Consider the following 23834-nt stretch of genomic DNA (forward strand, 5'->3'; position numbering starts at 1 on the left):
CAACACAACCGGGACAACAGAGAAAAAAACTAGCTAAAGAAATATTCATATAATAAGTAGCTGTAAGAATATGAATATTGATAAGTAGCTGTATAAATATTCATATTGACTGTAGAAATATTAATATTGATAAGTAGCTGTAGAAATATTCAGGGGCCAAGCCAAATTTCTTCAGCCTGCTTTTGCGCCTTCTTCACCATGCTTTTGACCCGCTCCCTGTTAATGTGGATGGGGGCGTGCTCTCTCTGCTATCTCATGTAGTCCACGACCAGCTCCTTTGTTTTGTTAACATTGAGGGAGAGGTTACTGTCCTGCTGCTACTCTGCCAGGGCTCTCACCTCCTCCCTGTAGGCTGTCACGTCGTTGTTGGTAATCAGGCCTACCACTGTTGTGTCGTCAGCAAACTTGTTGATTGAGTTTGAGACCTGAGTGGCCACGCAGTCATGGGTGAATAGGGAATACAGGAACGGGCTGAGCACCCCCGCGTTGGCGGTGTTGTTACCTACCTTCACCACCTGGGGTCGGCAGCCAGAAGGTCTAGGACCCAGTTGCACAGGGAGGGGTTCAGACCCAGGGTTGTTAATGAACAGCATTCTTACACAGGTATTCCTCTTGTCCAGGTGGGATTCAGCAGTGTGCAGTGCAATGGTGATTGCATCGTCTGTGGATCTGTTCGGTAAGGTGGAGGTGATATGATCCTTAACTAGCCTCTCAAAGTACTTCATGATGACAGGAGTGAGTGCCACGTTGCGATAGTCTTTTCGTTCCGTTACCTTCGCTTGCTTTGGTACAAGAACAATGGTTGACATTTTGAAGCAAGTGGGAACAACAGACTGCGATAAGGAGAGATTGAATATGTCCATAAAACACTCCAGCCAGCTGGTCTGCACATGTTCTGAGGACACGGCTTGGGATGCCGTCTGGGCCGGAAGGAGTGTGTTTGATTGCTTTACGGAGGGCATGGCTAGACTATTTGTTCTCGTCCATGTCCCCAGTTATCTTGCTGTGGTTAAATGGTGCCATCTATCCACAGTTTCTGGTTGGGATAAGTTGTAATCGTCACAGTGGGAACAACATCCTCTATGTACTTCCTGACGAACCCAGTCACACAGTCAGTGTATATGTTGACACTATTCCCAGAGGCGACCTGGAATATTTCCAAGTCTGCGTGATGAAAACATCTTGAAGATTTCGATTGGTCAGATCAACGTTTTAACACTCCTTATCATGGGGGCTTCCTGTTTAAGTTTCTGCCTATAGGGGGGAGGAGCAGAATGGAGGCGTGATCTGATTTGCCAAAGGGAGGGCGGGGAGAGCCTTGTAGGAAGCATGTTCTCTCTGCGACCTGGCCAAGATAAAGCAAACTAGTGTGACACAAACAACAACACAGAGTTACACACAAACAAACGCACAGTCAATAACACTATAGAAAAATCTATGTACAGTGTGTGGAAATGTAGAAGAGCAGGGAGGAAGGTAATAAATAGGCCATAGAGGTGAAAATAATTACAATTTAGCATTAATACTGGAGTGATAGATGTGCAGATTATGATATAAAAAACCTTAAATTAAATTATGGGCAGACAGACAAATTCCACTCCATCTTTCATCGAGACAGATGGCTTATTCATCACAAAACCATTTGATGTTACCAATGATTTTGATGATTATTTAATTGGCAAAGTGGGCAAACTTAGGCAGGAAATGCAAACAACGATCAGTGAGCCTCATATTCCTGCATAAAAAAACTAATTATGAAAGAAAATAATTGTAAGTTTGAATTTTGTAAAGTTAGTGTTGTAGAGGTGGAACAATTACTGTTATCGGTCAATAATCGATCAATAAACCTCCTGGCATTGACAAGAAGGAAAGCTACTGAGGATGGTAGTTGACTCTATAGCCACTCCTATCTGTCATATCTTTTATCTGAGCCTAGAGGGAAGTCTTTGTCCTCAGGCCTGGAGGGAAGCCAAAGTCATTCCGCTACCCAAGAGTGGTAAAGCGGCCTTTACTGGTTCTAACAGCAGACCTATCAAACTGTTGGGAAAAAGTGTGTTGACCAAATACAATGCTATTTCCCTGCAAACAAATGAACAGCAGACTTTCAGCATGCTTATAGAGAAGGGCGCTCAACATGTACTGCACTGACACAAATGACTGATGATTGGTTGGAAGAAATTGATAATAAGAAGATTGCGGGAGCTGTACTGTTAGATTTCAGTGCAGCCTTTGATATTATTGACCATAACCTGATGTTGAAAAAACATGCACTATCGTTAAAAAATGTGGGGTCACTTAGAAATGTCCTTGTTTTTCTTTCTGTTCATTTGCCCATCTTTATCTTTTATTTTTATTGGCCAGTCTGAGATATGGCTTTTTCTTTGCAACTCTGCCTTCCAGGCCAGCATCCCGGAGTCGCCTCTTCACTGTTGAAGAAGTTGAGACTGGTGTTTTGCGGGTACTATTTAATGAAGCTGCCAGTTGAGGACTTGTGAGGCGTCTGTTTCTCAAACTAGACACTCTAATGTACGTGTCGTCTGGCTCAGTTGGGCACCGGGGCCTCCCACTCCTCTTTCTATTCTGGTTATAGAGCCAGTTTGCGCTGTTCTGTGAAGGGAGTAGTACACAGCGTTGTACGAGATCTACCGTTCCATCTCATATTGCTCAAATAAACAGCAAACCTGGTTTCAAAAAACAGACAAAGCAAAACATCACGGCACAACGCCTCTCCCCTATTGGACCTAGATAGTCTGTGTGTATGTATTGATATGTAGGCTATGCGCGCCATTTTTTAATTGATTTAGTTCTGTCTTTGAGCTGTTCTTGTCTGTTAATGTTCTGTATTATGTCATGTTTCATGTTTGGTGTGGACCCCAGGAAGAGTAGCTGCTGCTTTTGCAACAGATAATGGGGATCCTAATCAAATAGAAAATATCTCCAACCCTAACTCTAACCTCTGTGTTTTGTCCAGAGCACAACCAACACAACCGGGACAACAGAGAAAAAAACTAGCTAAAGAAATATTCATATAATAAGTAGCTGTAAGAATATGAATATTGATAAGTAGCTGTATAAATATTCATATTGACTGTAGAAATATTAATATTGATAAGTAGCTGTAGAAATATTCAGGGGCCAAGCCAAATTTCTTCAGCCTGCTTTTGCGCCTTCTTCACCATGCTTTTGACCCGCTCCCTGTTAATGTGGATGGGGGCGTGCTCTCTCTGCTATCTCATGTAGTCCACGACCAGCTCCTTTGTTTTGTTAACATTGAGGGAGAGGTTACTGTCCTGCTGCTACTCTGCCAGGGCTCTCACCTCCTCCCTGTAGGCTGTCACGTCGTTGTTGGTAATCAGGCCTACCACTGTTGTGTCGTCAGCAAACTTGTTGATTGAGTTTGAGACCTGAGTGGCCACGCAGTCATGGGTGAATAGGGAATACAGGAACGGGCTGAGCACCCCCGCGTTGGCGGTGTTGTTACCTACCTTCACCACCTGGGGTCGGCAGCCAGAAGGTCTAGGACCCAGTTGCACAGGGAGGGGTTCAGACCCAGGGTTGTTAATGAACAGCATTCTTACACAGGTATTCCTCTTGTCCAGGTGGGATTCAGCAGTGTGCAGTGCAATGGTGATTGCATCGTCTGTGGATCTGTTCGGTAAGGTGGAGGTGATATGATCCTTAACTAGCCTCTCAAAGTACTTCATGATGACAGGAGTGAGTGCCACGTTGCGATAGTCTTTTCGTTCCGTTACCTTCGCTTGCTTTGGTACAAGAACAATGGTTGACATTTTGAAGCAAGTGGGAACAACAGACTGCGATAAGGAGAGATTGAATATGTCCATAAAACACTCCAGCCAGCTGGTCTGCACATGTTCTGAGGACACGGCTTGGGATGCCGTCTGGGCCGGAAGGAGTGTGTTTGATTGCTTTACGGAGGGCATGGCTAGACTATTTGTTCTCGTCCATGTCCCCAGTTATCTTGCTGTGGTTAAATGGTGCCATCTATCCACAGTTTCTGGTTGGGATAAGTTGTAATCGTCACAGTGGGAACAACATCCTCTATGTACTTCCTGACGAACCCAGTCACACAGTCAGTGTATATGTTGACACTATTCCCAGAGGCGACCTGGAATATTTCCAAGTCTGCGTGATGAAAACATCTTGAAGATTTCGATTGGTCAGATCAACGTTTTAACACTCCTTATCATGGGGGCTTCCTGTTTAAGTTTCTGCCTATAGGGGGGAGGAGCAGAATGGAGGCGTGATCTGATTTGCCAAAGGGAGGGCGGGGAGAGCCTTGTAGGAAGCATGTTCTCTCTGCGACCTGGCCAAGATAAAGCAAACTAGTGTGACACAAACAACAACACAGAGTTACACACAAACAAACGCACAGTCAATAACACTATAGAAAAATCTATGTACAGTGTGTGGAAATGTAGAAGAGCAGGGAGGAAGGTAATAAATAGGCCATAGAGGTGAAAATAATTACAATTTAGCATTAATACTGGAGTGATAGATGTGCAGATTATGATATAAAAAACCTTAAATTAAATTATGGGCAGACAGACAAATTCCACTCCATCTTTCATCGAGACAGATGGCTTATTCATCACAAAACCATTTGATGTTACCAATGATTTTGATGATTATTTAATTGGCAAAGTGGGCAAACTTAGGCAGGAAATGCAAACAACGATCAGTGAGCCTCATATTCCTGCATAAAAAAACTAATTATGAAAGAAAATAATTGTAAGTTTGAATTTTGTAAAGTTAGTGTTGTAGAGGTGGAACAATTACTGTTATCGGTCAATAATCGATCAATAAACCTCCTGGCATTGACAAGAAGGAAAGCTACTGAGGATGGTAGTTGACTCTATAGCCACTCCTATCTGTCATATCTTTTATCTGAGCCTAGAGGGAAGTCTTTGTCCTCAGGCCTGGAGGGAAGCCAAAGTCATTCCGCTACCCAAGAGTGGTAAAGCGGCCTTTACTGGTTCTAACAGCAGACCTATCAAACTGTTGGGAAAAAGTGTGTTGACCAAATACAATGCTATTTCCCTGCAAACAAATGAACAGCAGACTTTCAGCATGCTTATAGAGAAGGGCGCTCAACATGTACTGCACTGACACAAATGACTGATGATTGGTTGGAAGAAATTGATAATAAGAAGATTGCGGGAGCTGTACTGTTAGATTTCAGTGCAGCCTTTGATATTATTGACCATAACCTGATGTTGAAAAAACATGCACTATCGTTAAAAAATGTGGGGTCACTTAGAAATGTCCTTGTTTTTCTTTCTGTTCATTTGCCCATCTTTATCTTTTATTTTTATTGGCCAGTCTGAGATATGGCTTTTTCTTTGCAACTCTGCCTTCCAGGCCAGCATCCCGGAGTCGCCTCTTCACTGTTGAAGAAGTTGAGACTGGTGTTTTGCGGGTACTATTTAATGAAGCTGCCAGTTGAGGACTTGTGAGGCGTCTGTTTCTCAAACTAGACACTCTAATGTACGTGTCGTCTGGCTCAGTTGGGCACCGGGGCCTCCCACTCCTCTTTCTATTCTGGTTATAGAGCCAGTTTGCGCTGTTCTGTGAAGGGAGTAGTACACAGCGTTGTACGAGATCTACCGTTCCATCTCATATTGCTCAAATAAACAGCAAACCTGGTTTCAAAAAACAGACAAAGCAAAACATCACGGCACAACGCCTCTCCCCTATTGGACCTAGATAGTCTGTGTGTATGTATTGATATGTAGGCTATGCGCGCCATTTTTTAATTGATTTAGTTCTGTCTTTGAGCTGTTCTTGTCTGTTAATGTTCTGTATTATGTCATGTTTCATGTTTGGTGTGGACCCCAGGAAGAGTAGCTGCTGCTTTTGCAACAGATAATGGGGATCCTAATCAAATAGAAAATATCTCCAACCCTAACTCTAACCTCTGTGTTTTGTCCAGAGCACAACCAACACAACCGGGACAACAGAGAAAAAAACTAGCTAAAGAAATATTCATATAATAAGTAGCTGTAAGAATATGAATATTGATAAGTAGCTGTATAAATATTCATATTGACTGTAGAAATATTAATATTGATAAGTAGCTGTAGAAATATTCATATTAACTGTAGAAATATTCATATTAATAAGTAGCTGTGGAAATATTCATATTGATAAGTAGCTGTAGAAATATTCATATTGATAAGTAGCTGTAGAAATATTCATATTAATAAGTAGCTGTAGAAATATTCATATTAATAAGTAGCTGTGGAAATATTCATATTGATAAGTAGCTGTAGAAATATTCATATTAATAAGTAGCTGTAGAAATATTCATATTAATAAGTAGCTGTGGAAATATTCATATTAATAAGTAGCTGTAGGAATATTAATATTAATAAGTAGCTGTGGAAATATTAACATATATTATTGGATTATAGTTTAATAATCCTAATACATTTCACACAGTTAATTACGTTTCAGGGTGGAATTCTTTAGTCATTACTTTAAACATATACATTCCCTTATCACCAAGTCCTAACCCCCTCCACCTCTCAGCCCTAGTCCTAACCCCCTCCACCTCTCAGCCCTAACCCCGTCCACCTCTCAGCCATAGTCCTAACCCCCTCCACCTCTCAGCCCTATAACCCCCTCCACCTCTCAGCCCTAACCATAACCCCCTCTACCTCTAAGCCCTAACCCCCTCCACCTCTCAGCCCTAACCCCCTCCACCTCTCAGCCCTAACCCCATCCACCTCTCAGCCCTAACCCCATCCACCTCTCAGCCCTAGTCATAACCCCCTCCACCTCCACCTCCCAGCCCTAACCCCCTCCACCTCAGCCCTAACCCCCTCTGCCTCTCAGCCCTAACCCCCTCCACCTCTCAGCCCTAACCCCTTCCATCTCTCAGTCCTAACCCACTCCACCTTTCAACCCTAACCCCCTCTACCTCTCAGCCCTAACCCCCTCCACCTCTCAGCCCTTATCCTAACCCCCTCCACCTCTCAGCCCTAACTCCCTCCACCTCTCAGCCCTAGTCCTAACCCCCTCCACCTCTCAGCCCTAACCCCCTCCACCTCTCAGCCCTAACCCCCTCTACCTCTCAGCCCTAACCCCCTCCACCTCAGCCCTAACCCCCTCTGCCTCTCAGCCCTAACCCCCTCCACCTCTCAGCCCTAACCCCCTCCACCTCTCAGCCCTAACCCCCTCCACCTCTCAGCCCTAGTCCTAACCCCCTCACCTCTCAGCCCTAGTCATAACCCCCTACACCTCTCAGTCCTAACCCCCTCCACCTCTCAGCCCTAACCCCCTCCACCTCCCAGCCCTAACCCCCTCCACCTCCCAGCCCTAACCCCCTCCACCTCAGCCCTAATCCCCTCTGCCTCTCAGCCCTAACCCCCTCCACCTCTCAGCCCTAACCCCTTCCATCTCTCAGTCCTAACCCCCTCCACCTCTCAGCCCTAACCCCATCCACCTCTCAGCCCTAACCCCCTCCATCTCTCAGCCCTAGTCCTAACCCCCTCACCTCTCAGCCCTAGTCATAACCCCCTACACCTCTCAGTCCTAACCCCCTCCATCTCTCAGCCCTAACCCCCTCCACCACTCAGCCCTAACCCCTCCACCTCTCAGCCCTAGTCTTAACCCCCTCTACCTCCCTGCGCTAACCCCCTCCACCTCTCAGCCCTAACCCCCTCCACCTCTCAGCCCTAACCCCCTCCACCACTCAGCCCTAACCCCCTCCACCTCTCAACCCTAGTCTTAACCCCCTCTACCTCCCAGCCCTAATCCCCTCCACCTCTCAGCCCTAACCCCCTCCACCTCTCAGCCCTAGTCTTAACCCCCTCTACCTCCCAGCCCTAACCCCCTCCACCTCTCAGCCCTAACCCCCTCCACCTCTCAGCCCTAGTCATAACCCCCTACACCTCTCAGTCCTAACCCGCTCCACCTCTCAGCCCTAACCCCCTCCATCTCTCAGCCCTAACTCCCTCCACCACTCAGCCCTAACTCCTCCACCTCTCAGCCCTAGTCTTAACCCCCTCTACCTCCCTGCGCTAACCCCCCTCCACCTCTCAGCCCTAACCCCCTCCACCTCCCAGCCCTAAACCCCTCCACCTCTCAGCCCTAACCCCCTCCACCACTCAGCCCTAACCCCCTCCACCTCTCAACCCTAGTCTTAACCCCCTCTACCTCCCAGCCCTAATCCCCTCCACCTCTCAGCCCTAACCCCCTCCACCTCTCAGCCCTAGTCTTAACCCCCTCTACCTCCCAGCCCTAACCCCCTCCACCTCTCAGCCCTAACCCCCTCCACCTCTCAGCCCTAGTCATAACCCCCTACACCTCTCAGTCCTAACCCGCTCCACCTCTCAGCCCTAACCCCCTCCATCTCTCAGCCCTAACTCCCTCCACCACTCAGCCCTAACTCCTCCACCTCTCAGCCCTAGTCTTAACCCCCTCTACCTCCCTGCGCTAACCCCCCTCCACCTCTCAGCCCTAACCCCCTCCACCTCCCAGCCCTAAACCCCTCCACCTCTCAGCCCTAACCCCCTCCACCTCTCAGCCCTAACCCCCTCCATCTCTCAGCCCTAATCTCCTCCACCTTCCAGCCCTAACCCCCTCCACCACTCAGCCCTAACCCCTTCCACCTCTCAGCCCTAACCCCCTCCATCTCTCAGCCCTAACCTCCTCCACCTTCCAGCCCTAACCCCCACCACCACTCCGCCCTAACCCCTTCACCTCTCAGCCCTAGCCCTAACCCCCTCCATCTCTCAGCCCTAACTCCCTCCACCTCTCAGCCCTAACCCCCTCCATCTCTCAGCCCTAACCCCCTCCACCACTCAGCCCTAACCCCTCCACCTCTCAGCCCTAGTCTTAACCCCCTCTATCTCCCAGCCCTAACCTCCTCCACCTTCCAGCCCTAACCCCCTCCATCTCTCAGCCCTAACCCCCTCCACCTCTCAGCCCTAGTCCTAACCCCCCTACCTCCTCTCAGTACTGGCCAGTCCAGTTGGTCCCGCTAGCACCTCTCTTCTCTCCTCCCAAGCAGGGAAGGGCAGGGCTGGAGGCCCAGGGAAGGGCAGGGCTGGAGGCCCAGGGAAGGCGGGACCAACTCTGGGGAAGGTGGGGTTAGCCTTTAGAAGAAGTACAAAGAGATAATTGATGAGACACGTGGATGAGGAGGCAGATCCAACGGTCCATCCAGCAGAACAATCCTTAGAACCACCTATAACCTTCTACAGAACCATAGAACCATAAATGTTTAAGCACTTCTGAGTTATTTACTTAATGAGTTAAATTGAGTTTGGTTGGTGTTCTTTTAACCCTCTTTATATTCTGGCACATTTTGAATGATGTATAATTTGCAATGAAAATACAGAAAAATAAAACTATTGAATGTGACATTTTGTCATGCTTTAGAGGAGCTCAATAGCATATGACTTTAAAGTGGAACTGACAGCGTTTTAGCCACATGAAATCATACACACCCCCAGGAAGAAGAATACATTTTCTGAGAAGTGACATCTTACATATGATCGTTTTCATACTTTAATAGAATTTGGGGGGATGATTCTATAGCAATATAGAGTGGGAAAGTGGCCGTGTGTTTGGACATTTCATAGAAACTGCAGTATATAAAACCTAAAAAAAAAGTTAAAAACAGTGTCTGTCTTGTCCAGCTACGTTTTTACGTTCTGGGACGTTCAATCGAACGGAAGCGGTGCTATACTGAATGACCAGGGTTGGGTTGTGGGGACGCTGTCAGCATGGCCACTTCCCTTTAAATACGTCACTCATTACCTCAAGCCACACCTTGCCACGCCCACCAAACGGGAGTTAAAATACCTCGAAGTCTGTTTAATCATTTGAGGGGGGGGAAACGTGTCATTCAGTACAAACAGTTCCGCAACATAGCAAATGTTCACGCAAACTGAACGCACCTCTGGACCAGACTCTACTACAGTAGACACAGACCGGTGCGCCATAGCCAATCAGAGCTATAGTAGGCCTATGTGCAAATAAGCCATTTGCCACACAAGCCTGCCATCATTCACTTTGAACTGGACTGTTTCCAGACAGTAGGGCCTGCCATCATTCACTTTGAACTGGACTGTGTGTTTCCAGACAGTAGGGCCTGCCATCATTCACTTTGAACTGGACTGTGTGTTTCCAGACAGTAGGGCCTGCCATCATTCACTTTGAACTGGACTGTTTCCAGACAGTAGGGCCTGCCATCATTCACTTTGAACTGGACTGTGTGTTTCCAGACAGTAGGGCCTGCCATCATTCACTTTGAACTGGACTGTGTGTTTCCAGACAGTAGGGCCTGCCATCATTCACTTTGAACTGGACTGTGTGTTTCCAGACAGTAGGGCCTGTCATCATTCACTATGAACTGGACTGTTTCCAGGCAGTAGGGCCTGCCATCATTCACTTTGAACAGGACTGTCTCCAGACAGTAGGGCCTGCCATCATTCACTTTGAACTGGACTGTCTCCAGACAGTAGGGCCTGTCATCATTCACTATGAACAGGACTGTTTCCAGACAGTAGGGCCTGCCATCGTTCACTTTGAACTGGACTGTGTTTTTGACACCTTTATTCTATTAGACACGTTAATACATACTTTTAAATGGAAGTATTTTTTTGTAGAGTACTAATGTTACTGAGCCCACTACAACAAGAAAATAATGAAATACATGTGATTTGGTCCTTGAAACAATAACTTGAAATGGAATTCCATTCATTAATATGAGGACTGCTCCTACTAGGGAGTGCTGAGGACCGGTGGGTTCAACGCCTCTCAAAGGCCAATACATAACGTCGGTAATACCGTGTCTCATCTATCTCATCGGTGTATCTCATCGGTGCTAACCCACGTTTTGACATCTGAATGGGGACTTGCCTGCCCTCTCATTTAATCGATACAAAATACATTTAATTAACAACTAAGACATATATTCAAGATCAACATAGCTAGTTTGCTAACCAAATGGCACCTGCATCTGTAGTTGTAGCCACCGGAAACCGATATGGACGGAAAGTCGTCCAATGACATCCTCCCAGCGGTTAGCTCGTTAACGTTAGGCTCCGTGCTTTCAGCTTGCTAAATAAATACATAAACTAGCCTGTCAGCCATGCTATGGATGACTTGCGATCATTTCCCTTGTTAGTTTAATTGTATTGACATTCCCAACCTTCGTTACTTTGGTCCGTTTTTGTCCAAAATATTGAGTTAATTTAAACAGTGCATCCCGAATGGAGGCAGCAAATTGTACCAGGCCAGCTGTGATTTACAACCTAACAGCAATATTTGGACTGCTAAGAAATGTATTGGTGAATTATATTAACCATGCATTGAACTGCATCCATCTATTCTACCAGCAATGCCTTACTCTATTTTTGAGTGAAATATAACTTCTTTTTTTTTTACTTCCTATAAAGTTGATTTTGTAACATAAACTGGGAATTTGCTATTTTTGACTGATATTATGATTAGTCTGTTTCATATAAAGTAGTTAAAATGCTGTCTGTTCTACCTTAAGATGTGTATATCTCTAGTACAAATGTGTTTGTGTTGTGGGTCTGACTCAGGGGTGGAGACTAAGGAGAGAGCGGTATTATAGGTTCTACAGCTACATGTAGAACCTCCCTGTGGTATTTAAGCACCACACCCATTCCAGGCCACATAGCCAGGACTATTCTACAGCACCACAGCTCTCTTCAGCACAGGCAGGTAAACTGACAATTCCTTTTTACATTCATTACTATAAATGTATCGAACAATTGGCTTCATCTAGCTGTTGGAAGGATTTCTATCATCCCAAAACTAGCTCTGTGATTTTTTTTTTTGCTTGTAGGGGACTAAAACCCAAGTTAGATTCACAGTGTTGTCATGCATTGTTTTGTATCGGTTTCTATTATCTTCATGTCCAGTAGAATATATGCATGTTCAGAATGCAGTCTTTCCTCTGTATAAACAGTCCTGAGAAGGCAGTGAGTGATTCAACTGTACTACCTCTCTGAGACAGAGGGCTCTGCTGCTAGCTCCAGGGTGTGTCTGCTGGTTGTCTGCCAAATGGGTTAGGGTGTGGTAGTAGGGGTTAGGGTGTGGTAGTAAGGGTTAGGGTGTAGGGGTTAGGGTGGGGTAGTAAGGGTTAGGGTGGGGTAGTAAGGGTGTAGGGGTTAGGGTGTAGGATGTAGGGGTTAGGGTGTAAGGGTTAGGGTGTAGGGTGTGGAAGTAGGGGTTAGGGTGTAGGATGTAGGGGTTAGGGTGTAGGGTGTGGAAGTAGGGGTTAGGGTGTAGGATGTAGGGGTTAGGGTGTAGGGTGTGGAAGTAGGGGTTAGGATGTAGGGGTTAGGGTGTGGAAGTAGGGGTTAGGGTGTAGGGGTTAGGGTGTGGAAGTAGGGGTTAGGGGGTAGGATGTAGGGGTTAAGATGTAGTAGTTGGGGTGTAGAAGTCATTAGCGTTTAGGTTTTTTTTTTTTATTTTTATTTTATTTTTACCTTTATTTAACCAGGCAAGTCAGTTAAGAACAAATTCTTATTTTCAATGACGGCCTGGGAACAGTGGGTTAACTGCCTGTTCAGGGGCAGAACGACAGATTTGTACCATGTCAGCTCGGGGGTTTGAACTCGCAACCTTCCGGTTACTAGTCCAACGCTCTAACCACTAGGCTACCCTGCCACCCCAGGTTGTTGTAGTAAAGGTTAGTTCTCTGTGCTAACTAGTGTTTCATCAGGGTGTGTCTAGGCTGGACATGTCAACTATTATATCTAGTTAGTCATTTTGATAAACAGAGGACTTGGTGCCTTAGATATCGACAGAGATGATTAGTTCAGAGAGACGCTGCAGTTAGAAGAATGTAAATCATCACCTGAGAACCAATACGATCTCTGGATGGTCTGAGTTACCCAACTCCCAGTGACGGTGATCAGGACATTGAACTACACGGTTCTCAGCAGGAGAACTGTCTCTAAAACACTTCTCACCCCCTCCCCCCCTCTACAGGACAGTCAACATGGCGCTGGTATCTGAGTTTCTAGGACAACTGTCTCTTAATGTGGGGGTAAGTAGTATTAATGTTGGTGTTAAACTCCAGTAGAAAATTCAACTACAGTACTCCTCCTGCTACTACTGCTATTTGTACTAGTATTCCACTACTGTACAGTGACCAATACTCTATTGTTTTCTGAATCTTCTGTGAGCCCAAATACTTGACTGTTGTCCCTAATATTAAACTATATTAATATAAACTATTATATATTACAGTCCTGTGAGTCCAAATACCCAACTGTTGTTCCTGCGATTGACTTCGATCCAGACAAAGATGCTGCCAGAATAGAGACTGCTATCAAGACGAAGGGTAAGAGAGACATATAAGTTGAAGAATAATACGTCTTTGTTCTGCCTGGGCTAGAAGCTGGGTTAGGCTCTGGCTGGGCTAGGTTCTGGCTGGGCTGGGCTAGGTTCTGGATGGGCTGGGTTAGGCCCTGGATGGGCTGCGTTAGGCTCTGGCTGGGTTAGGCCCTGGATGGGCTGGGTTAGGCTCTGGCTGGGTTAGGCTCTGGCTGGGCTGGGCTAGGCTCTGGATGGGCTGGGCTAGGCTCTGGATGGGCTGGGTTAGGCTCTGGCTGGGTTAGGCTCTGGCTGGGCTGGGTTAGGCTCTGGCTGGGCTAGGGCTAGGCTCTGGCTGGGCTAGGCTCTGGCTGGGTAAAAGGTATCCATGTGGCAACAGTCTGTGGTATTTGTGAGTCAGCTTCCTGTCTGAACTGGGACTGTTCCCAAGGCAATTCCTCAGTAGTAGTAGTAGCAGCAGCCTCATACCAGCTAGTGGCAGACAGAGTTGCATCCAGACAAGCTAGTTCCCGCTAGACTGGCAGATACAACCAGTTACCAGTCATCCCTCTCCAGACTGGTATAATGGATAGCCAGTTCACTATCATTAATGCCTAACCACTAAAGAGTTCCTCGTCATTCAGATTTACTGATCAGTTTAATTCATTGAACAATGTCTAGTTACATAGAACAATGTCCACTTATTCCTGAATGTTATGTTTATCTGGGATGTCACCTCAGGCGTGGATGAAGCGACCATCATCAATGTTCTGACCAAGAGGACCTACAGCCAGAGGAGAGAGATCGCTTTCGCTTATGAGAGGAGAGCCAAGAAGGTACAGGAGGACAACTCAACCAATCAGATAAACTAGGGTCAACTGGCTCAATCAATAAGATGACCCTTCACTGATGATCTTATGTCACGCGAACTGTCATGACACCTGTGAGGGTTGTCGCATCTGTTATGTTACTCTGACTGTAACGTGGCCTGTATCTAAGTAACATGCTCTGTGTTTCTCTCCTGTAGGATCTGGTGACTGCCCTGAAGGGGGCTCTATCTGGGTCGTTGGAGACTGTGATCTTAGGTCTGATGAAGAGTACAACTCAGTATGATGCCTCCGAGATCAAAGGATCCATTAAGGTACTGGGCAGTGTCTTTCAATCAACCAAACCTCTACTGCCCTCTCCTGGTAGTATGTCTACAGTAACTAACTCTATTATAATCTGATAGCTGTGTAGTGGTCTCTACTGCCTTCTCCTGGTGGTATGTCTACAGTGCAGTTAGGAGGGTTAAAGGTCACTGGAGATTAACCCGACATTTACAATATAATCCTAACCTTATAGTACAATGTTATGGTAATGCAACACGCCTGTGTATCTGCAGGGTCTAGGAACGGACGAGGAGGTGCTGATAGAGATTGTCTGTTCTCGCAGCTCCTCAGAACTGGCTGAGATTAAGACGGTCTACAAGGAACGTGAGTGAATCCACAGAGCTAAATTTATAAGATGTTAAAATTCTCTTTCTGTGTCTAAAAGCTTCCGTCAGCAGGAGGTCTATCTACCTAGTACAACATTACATCATTAGACCACGGAGTTTTAGGCTTGTGGCTGGATGTATCATGTTGTCATTTGTAGTATGAATGTCTCTGATCGATCTCCTCAGTGTTCAAGAAGGATCTGGAGAAGGATGTGGCTGGAGACACCTCGGGAGACTTCGCCAAGCTGCTGCTGGCCCTGGTGCAGGTACGACCCTAAGTAGCCCTGGTGCAGGTACGGCCCTAAGTCGCCCTGGTGCAGGTACGGCCCTAAGTCGCCCTGGTGCAGGTACGGCCCTAAGTCGCCCTGGTGCAGGTACGGCCCTAAGTCGCCCTGGTGCAGGTACGGCCCTAAGTCGCCCTGGTGCAGGTACGGCCCTAAGTCGCCCTGGTGCAGGTACGACCCTAAGTAGCCCTGGTGCAGGTACGACCCAGGCTAGTAGAAAATGTGCTGTAGTAACCTGCTGGCTAGAGAAACTGTCTTTTACAATGTCACATGACACAGGTTTTGGACCAGGTCTAGAAGAAATTAGTTGACTGGGCCGGTGGATAAAAACCTTGCATTCCATCCCTGACCCGAACTAACCCCATCCCTGACCCGAACTAACCCCATCCCAGACCCGAGCTAACCCCATCCCTGACCCGAACTAACCCCAACTATCCCTGGTGCAGGTACGACTGCAGTAATTAGTCTGTTATTGAGTTGATCTTTGATCCTGTTCTAATCTTATCTGTTGACAGGCCAAGAGGGCAGAACCCTCCAGTGTGGTGGACTATGAGAAGATCGATGAAGATGCCAGAGTAAGAACAATATATTGTCCTGTCTAGTAATCTGTCACCATGGATACATCAACCAGATCTATACATGAATAATCCCAGTTTGAAAGCTGAGTAAGGTTCACTACAATAGAGTTTTATGATGGTGTCTAGTGATACCATACAGGCCCTGTATGTTTAAGGCCATGAAATAGTTATGTGTTATATAATATGTTATTCAGGGCCTGTATGTTTAAGGTTCTAGTAATGTGTAATATGGTATTCAGGCCCTGTATGATGCTGGAGTGAAGAGGAAAGGAACCGATGTGGCCACCTGGATCTCCATCATGTCAGAGAGGAGTGTTCCCCACCTGCAGAAAGGTACCTGACAGACTAACAGAGACCACATATTAATTTAGTATTTATTTTATTTCGCCTTTATTTAACCAGGTTAGGCCAGTTGAACAAGTTCTCATTTATAACTGCGACCTGGCCAAGATAAAGCAAAGCAGTTCGACACAAACAACAACACAGAGTTACACATGGAATAAACAAACATACAGTAAGTAACACAATAAAGTCTATATACAGTGTGTGCAAATGGCGTGAGGAGGTAAGGCACTAAAATAGCGAAGTAATCACAATTATGCAGATTAACACTGGAGTGATAGATGAGCAGATGATAATGTACAAGTAGTGATACTGGTGTGCAAAAGAGCAGAAAAGTAAACAAAAACAATATGGGGTTGAGGTAGGTAGTTGGATGGGCTATTTACAGATGTACTATGTACAGCTGCAGCGATCGGTTCGTTGTTCAGATAGCTGATGTTTAAAGTTAGTGAGGGAGATGTAAGTCTCTAGCTTCAGTGATTTTTGCAATTCGTTCCAGTCACTGGCAGCAGAGAACTGGAAGGAAAGGCAGCCAAAGGAGGTGTTGGCTTTGTGAGACATACCTGCTGGAGCACGTGCTCTGGGTGGGTGTTATCGTGAGCTGAGATAAGGCGGAGCTTTACCTAGCAGAGACTTATAGATGACCTGTAGCCAGTGGGTTTGGCGACGAATATGTAGCGATGGCCAGCCGACGAGAGCATACAGGTCGCAGTGATGGGTGGTATAAGGGGCTTTGGTGACTAAACGGATGGCACTGTGATAGCTATTTTGTAAATGACATCGCCGAAGTCAAGGATTGGTAGGATGGTCAGTTTTACCAGGGTATGTTTGGCGGCGTGAGTGAAGGATGCTTTGTTGCGAAATAGGAAGCCAATTTAAATTTTGGATTGGAGATGCTTAATGTGAGTTTGGAAGGAGAGTTTAGTCTAACCAGACACCTAGGTATTTGTAGTTGTCCACATATTTTAGGTCAGAACCGTCCAGGGTAGTGATGCTCGTCGGGCGGGCGGGTAGCGAACGGATGAAAAGCATGCATTTGGCTTTACTACTGTTTAAGAGCAGTTGGAGGCCACGGATGGAGTGTTGCATGGCATTGAAGCTCATTTGGAGGTTAGTTAACGGTGTCCAAAGAAGAGCCAGATGTATGAATGGTGTTGTCTGTGTAGAGGTGGATCAGAGAATCAGCAGCAGAGAATTGAACCCTGTGGTGCCCCCATAGAGACTGCCAGAGGCCCGGACAACAGGCCCTCCGATTTGACACACTGAACTTCATCAGAGAAGTAGTTGGTAAATCAGGCGAGGCAGTCATTTGAGAAACCAAGGCTGTTGAGACTGCCGATAAGAATGTGGTGATTGATGGAGTCGCAAGCCTTGGCCAGGTCGATGAATACTGCTACACAGTAATGTATTTTATTGATGACGGTATACCAGACAGACGGGACATACCTGACTAACAGAGACTATAAGCATATACCAGCTACATGAGCTGATATTAATTTTCGGTCTCTGTGGATGTTAAAGGATCCCTGTCGCCCCGAGGTGTTTGACAGGTAAAAGACAGTCTGAATGTGTGTTGTCTGCTCCAGTGTTTGACAGGTATAAGAGCTACAGTCCCTATGACATGCAGGAGAGCATCAGGAAGGAGGTGAAAGGAGACCTGGAGAAGTCCTTCCTGACACTCGGTAAGTCATTACTTTAAACCAGGGTGGTCAAACTCATTCTACGGAGTGCCAAGTGTCTACGGGTTTAGTTTCCCTTTCAATTAAGACCTGGACAGCCAGGTGAGGAGTTCCTTACTAATGAGCAGGTTCTGCGTTCCTCTGTCTCTCTGTTACAGTGGAGTGTTTTGAGAACAAACCTCTGTACTTCGCCAGCAGACTTGCAGAGGCCATGAAGGTAAATGAATTAATCGTATCAATTCCTGGTTCTTTGACTAGTTTTAATTTGGGGGACTTGCAAAAGATGTAAACAGTACAAGGAATACTGCAGTCAGTTTACACCATGTAGTGTTGAGACATTCAGATTGTTTACAGTGCAGAGTACTGGTACTCCTACTAGCCTGTTTACTGTGCAGAGTACTGGTGCTCCTACTACTAGCCTGTTTACTGTGCAGAGTGCTGGTACTCCTACTACTATCCTGTTTACAGTGCAGAGTACTGGTACTCCTACTACTAGCCTGTTTACTGTCTCTCCTCTGTGCAGAGTACTGGTACTCCTACTACTAGCCTGTTTACAGTGCAGAGTACTGGTACTCCTACTACTAGCCTGTGTACTGTGCAGAGTACTGGTACTACTACTAGCCTGTGTACTGTCTCTCCTCTGTGCAGAGTACTGGTACTCCTACTAGCCTGTTTACTGTCTCTCCTCTGTGCAGAGTAAAGGGGCTATGGAGAAGGTGGTGATAATATGATGTATATTTAGAATCTGCAGGTTGATAATCAGTATATTTCTAATCTGCAGGGTAAAAGTGCGAAGGAGAAGGTGGTGACGAGGATCATGGTGTCTCGTTGTGAAGTCGACCTCATGAAGATCAGAACCGAGTTCAAGAGTCAGACCGGCAAGTCTCTGTTCCAGACCATCTCTGTGAGTAACGCTACAATAATATACCTCTACACCCTAGCACCTCCCCACACTAACAGTCTCTATTCCAGACAATCTGTCAGTAACACCACCCTACTCTACCACCTCCTCATATCTCTATGGGAAGATCTCAGTTGCATACACCTCACGTCCTCTTTCTCCTTCTACAAACCCATTGGAGGAGAAAAGCCAGAGGTCTCTCCCCTCTGACCTTCTCCTCCAATGGGTTTTGAGAAAGTGCCATTGATTTTCCGCATGTCTGTTAGGCCTATAATCCTGATGCCCCCCCCGCCAGTCCCTAACCTGACCCTGTATCTCTCTCCTCTCCAGGAGCACACTAAAGGGGATTACCAGAAGGCCATGCTGTCTCTGTGTGGAGGAGACGACTAAACATCATCTGGACTTCATTACCTACAAGCCTTCGGCATACTGGTCGTTATGTCCACTGCTGGGAAGGTTGCTTACTAGACTACAACCCCCACTGGACTACAATGTCCAGGTATTAGTTTGGTAGCCACTGAACTACAACTTCCTACATTAAGAGGTTTACTCATACTATTGGATGTTATCATCTGGATATTAATAGCATCATTCTACTGAAGTATTTCATTAGATGAAGATATTGAACCCACTGTTTTCCTGTAACAAACCTAACTGGTAATAAAGTTACTTTGGCAAAGTGTTCTTCACACATTTTTGTAATTTAAAAGACGCTTTTATCCAGAGCGACTTACAGTAGTTTCGTACTGGTTCTCCCCATGCGACTCGAACCCGAAACCCTGGCATTGCAAGCGTCATGCTCTACCAAGTAATTTTCAATATCACATCTTGACTCATTTTTCCAAGGGGCAAGAAAAAGTCAGCTTGTAATCATATTCAGTTACTATAGGTGACCACTAGAGGGTGGTAGAGGAAGTTCAGTAGCTACTCCTCTTCTCTGGTCTGAAACTGACATGCTTTCATCCACTTATCTTTTGAATAAAATTAAATGTTTCGTTAGTTATTCTCCAATTTATAAAAGGAGGGAAGGTTAACGGCGACGAGATGTTGACTCCATAATTAATATTCTATATTCAGATGGAATAATGTACAACACATTTACTGGAAATCAAAGCTCTAAACTTGAACATTGTAGAACAAATGTTCCGTTCATGATGTAGTACACATCACACACCTCAATTCATGTAGTACACATCACACACTTCCCTTCATGATGTAGTACACATCACACTTCCCTTCATGATGTAGTACACATCACACTTCCCTTCACGATGTAGTACACATCACACACTTCACTTCATGATGTAGTACACATCACACACTTCACTTCATGATGTAGTACACATCACACACCTCACTTCATGATGTAGTACACATCACACACTTCACGATGTAGTACACATCACACACCTCACTTCATGATGTAGTACACATCACACACTTCCCTTCATGATGTAGTACACATCACACACTTCACGATGTAGTACACATCACACACCTCACTTCATGATGTAGTACACATCACACACTTCACGATGTAGTACACATCACACACCTCACTTCATGATGTAGTACACATCACACACTTCACGATGTGGTACACATCACACACCTCACTTCATGATGTAGTACACATCACACACCTCACTTCATGATGTAGTACACATCACACACTTCACGATGTAGTACACATCACACACTTCACTTCATGATGTAGTACACATCACACACCTCACTTCACGATGTAGTACACATCACACACCTCACTTCACGATGTGGTACACATCACACACCTCACTTCACGATGTAGTACACATCACACACCTCACTTCATGATGTAGTACACATCACACACCTCACTTCATGATGTAGTACACATCACACACTTCATGATGTAGTACACATCACACACCTCACTTCATGATGTAGTACACATCACACACCTCACTTCATGATGTGGTACACATCACACACTTCACTTCATGATGTAGTACACATCACACACTTCACTTCATGATGTAGTACACATCACACACTTCATGATGTAGTACACATCACACACCTCACTTCATGATGTAGTACACATCACACACTTCCCTTCATGATGTAGTACACATCACACACTTCCCTTCATGATGTAGTACACATCACACACCTCACTTCATGATGTAGTACACATCACACACCTCACTTCATGATGTAGTACACATCACACACTTCACGATGTAGTACACATCACACACTTCACGATGTAGTACACATCACACACCTCACTTCACGATGTAGTACACATCACACACTTCACGATGTAGTACACATCACACACTTCACGATGTAGTACACATCACACACCTCACTTCATGATGTAGTACACATCACACACTTCACGATGTAGTACACATCACACACCTCACTTCATGATGTAGTACACATCACACACTTCACGATGTAGTACACATCACACACTTCACGATGTAGTACACATCACACACTTCACGATGTAGTACACATCACACACTTCACGATGTAGTACACATCACACACTTCACGATGTAGTACACATCACACACTTCACCTCATGATGTAGTACACATCACACACTTCACGATGTAGTACACATCACACACTTCACCTCATGATGTAGTACACATCACACACCTCACTTCATGATGTAGTACACATCACACACCTCACTTCATGATGTAGTACACATCACACACCTCACTTCATGATGTAGTACACATCACACACCTCACTTCATGATGTAGTACACATCACACACTTCACTTCATGATGTAGTACACATCACACACCTCACTTCATGATGTAGTACACATCACACACTTCACGATGTAGTACACATCACACCTCACTTCATGATGTAGTACACATCACACACCTCACTTCACAATGTAGTACACATCACACACTTCACAATGTAGTACACATCACACACTTCACTTCATGATGTAGTACACATCACACACCTCACTTCATGATGTAGTACACATCACACACCTCACTTCATGATGTAGTACACATCACACACTTCCCTTCATGATGTAGTACACATCACACACCTCACTTCATGATGTAGTACACATCACACACCTCACTTCATGATGTAGTACACATCACACACCTCACTTCATGATGTAGTACACATCACACACCTCACTTCATGATGTAGTACACATCACACACTTCACGATGTAGTACACATCACACACTTCCCTTCATGATGTAGTACACATCACACACCTCAATTCATGATGTAGTACACATCACACACTTCACTTCATGATGTAGTACACATCACACACCTCACTTCACGATGTAGTACACATCACACACCTCACTTCATGATGTAGTACACATCACACACCTCACTTCATGATGTGGTACACATCACACACCTCACTTCATGATGTAGTACACATCACACACCTCACTTCATGATGTAGTACACATCACACACCTCACTTCATGATGTAGTACACATCACACACCTCACTTCATGATGTAGTACACATCACACACCTCACTTCACGATGTAGTACACATCACACACCTCACTTCACGATGTGGTACACATCACACACCTCACTTCACGATGTGGTACACATCACACACCTCACTTCATGATGTAGTACACATCACACACCTCACTTCATGATGTAGTACACATCACACACCTCACTTCACGATGTGGTACACATCACACACCTCACTTCACGATGTGGTACACATCACACACCTCACTTCATGATGTAGTACACATCACACACCTCACTTCATGATGTAGTACACATCACACACCTCACTTCACGATGTAGTACACATCACACACCTCACTTCATGATGTAGTACACATCACACACCTCACTTCATGATGTAGTACACATCACACACTTCACGATGTAGTACACATCACACACCTCACTTCATGATGTAGTACACATCACACACCTCACTTCACGATGTAGTACACATCACACACCTCACTTCATGATGTAGTACACATCACACACCTCACTTCACGATGTAGTACACATCACACACCTCACTTCACGATGTGGTACACATCACACACTTCACAATGTAGTACACATCACACACTTCACTTCATGATGTAGTACACATCAAATGTTTTGGGTAGTCTTCCACAAGCTTCCTGCAATAAGTTGGGTGAATTTTGGTGCATTCCTCCTGACAGCTGGTGTAACTGAGTCAAGTTGTAGGCCTCCTTGCTCGCACATGCTTTTTCAGTTCTGCCCACAAATTTTCTATAGGATTGAGGTCAGGGTTTTGTGATGGCCACTCCAATACCTTGACTTTATTGTTCTTAAGCCATTTTGCCACAACTTTGGAAGTATGCTTGGGGTCATTGTCCATTTGGAAGACCCATTTGCGACCAAGTTTTAACTTCCTGACTGATGTCTTGAGATGTTGCTTCAATATGTCCAGATCCCTCATGATGCCATCTATTTTGTGAAGTGCACCAGTCCCTCCTGCAGCAAAGCACCCCCACAACATCATGCTGCCACCCCCGTGCTTCACAGTTGGGATGGTGTTCTTCGGCTTGCAAGCCTCCCCCTTTTTCCTCCAAACATAACGATGGTCATTATGGCCAAACAGTTCTATTTTTGTTTCATCAGAGCAGAGGACATTTCTCCAAAAAGTACGATCTTTGTCCCCATGTGCAGTTGCAAACCGTAGTCTGGCTTTTTAATGGTGGTTTTGGAGCAGTGGCTTCTTCCTTGCTGAGTGGCCTTTCAGGTTATGTCGATATAGGACTCGTTTTACTGTGGATATAGATAAATGTATACCTGTTTCCTCCAGCATCTTCACAAAGTCCTCTGCTATTGTTCTGGGATTTGCACCTTTCGCACCAAAGTACGTCCTGTAAACAGTAGCTATAAGTTAATGATTTGATTGGCTGCATAGATTTCATGACTAGAAGCTAAAATGACGAAATATGTTTTTTTTGTAAATTGACATTTGCTATCGTAAATGTTAGCAACACTTCCGCCTTTGCGGGATGCACGGGGGATATGGTCACTAGTGTAGCCAGGAGGTGAGGCCTCATTTAACACAGCAAATTCATCAGGCTTAAACCATGTTTCAATCAGGCCAATCACATCAAGATTATGATCCGTGATTAGTTCACTGACTATAACTGCCTTGGAAGTGAGGGATCTAATATTAAGTAGCCCTATTTTGAGATGTGAGGTATCACGATCTCTTTCA

General features: G+C 45.4%; 1 protein-coding gene across 3 annotated transcripts in view; it reads left to right on the plus strand.

Annotated features, from left to right (window-relative positions):
• Positions 1 to 19263, plus strand: part of LOC110501401 (annexin A2-A) — a 29280-nt gene extending 10017 nt beyond the window's left edge. Inside the window, exons 2-14 of one of the 3 annotated variants that reach the window (XM_090214679.1) lie at positions 11580 to 11721; positions 12997 to 13054; positions 13258 to 13351; positions 14065 to 14159; positions 14351 to 14464; positions 14708 to 14798; positions 14987 to 15066; positions 15600 to 15659; positions 15902 to 15995; positions 17591 to 17686; positions 17842 to 17900; positions 18465 to 18587; positions 18915 to 19263. In XM_090214679.1, coding sequence (XP_090070805.1) covers positions 13007 to 13054; positions 13258 to 13351; positions 14065 to 14159; positions 14351 to 14464; positions 14708 to 14798; positions 14987 to 15066; positions 15600 to 15659; positions 15902 to 15995; positions 17591 to 17686; positions 17842 to 17900; positions 18465 to 18587; positions 18915 to 18974 — 1014 coding nt within the window. In that variant the 5' untranslated portion in view covers positions 11580 to 11721; positions 12997 to 13006 and the 3' untranslated portion in view covers positions 18975 to 19263. Of the gene's footprint in view, positions 1 to 11579; positions 11722 to 12383; positions 12460 to 12679; positions 13055 to 13257; positions 13352 to 14064; positions 14160 to 14350; positions 14465 to 14707; positions 14799 to 14986; positions 15067 to 15599; positions 15660 to 15901; positions 15996 to 17590; positions 17687 to 17841; positions 17901 to 18464; positions 18588 to 18914 lie in introns of those variants that run through there. The other 2 variants (XM_090214690.1, XM_090214700.1) reach the window with 2 other exon arrangements.
• The last annotated feature ends 4571 nt before the right edge of the window (positions 19264 to 23834 follow it).

The sequence above is a fragment of the Oncorhynchus mykiss genome, chromosome 2 (genome assembly GCF_057628025.1).
Source record: "Oncorhynchus mykiss isolate SJ-2025 chromosome 2, ASM5762802v1, whole genome shotgun sequence".
NCBI classification, from domain to species: Eukaryota; Metazoa; Chordata; class Actinopteri; order Salmoniformes; family Salmonidae; genus Oncorhynchus; species Oncorhynchus mykiss.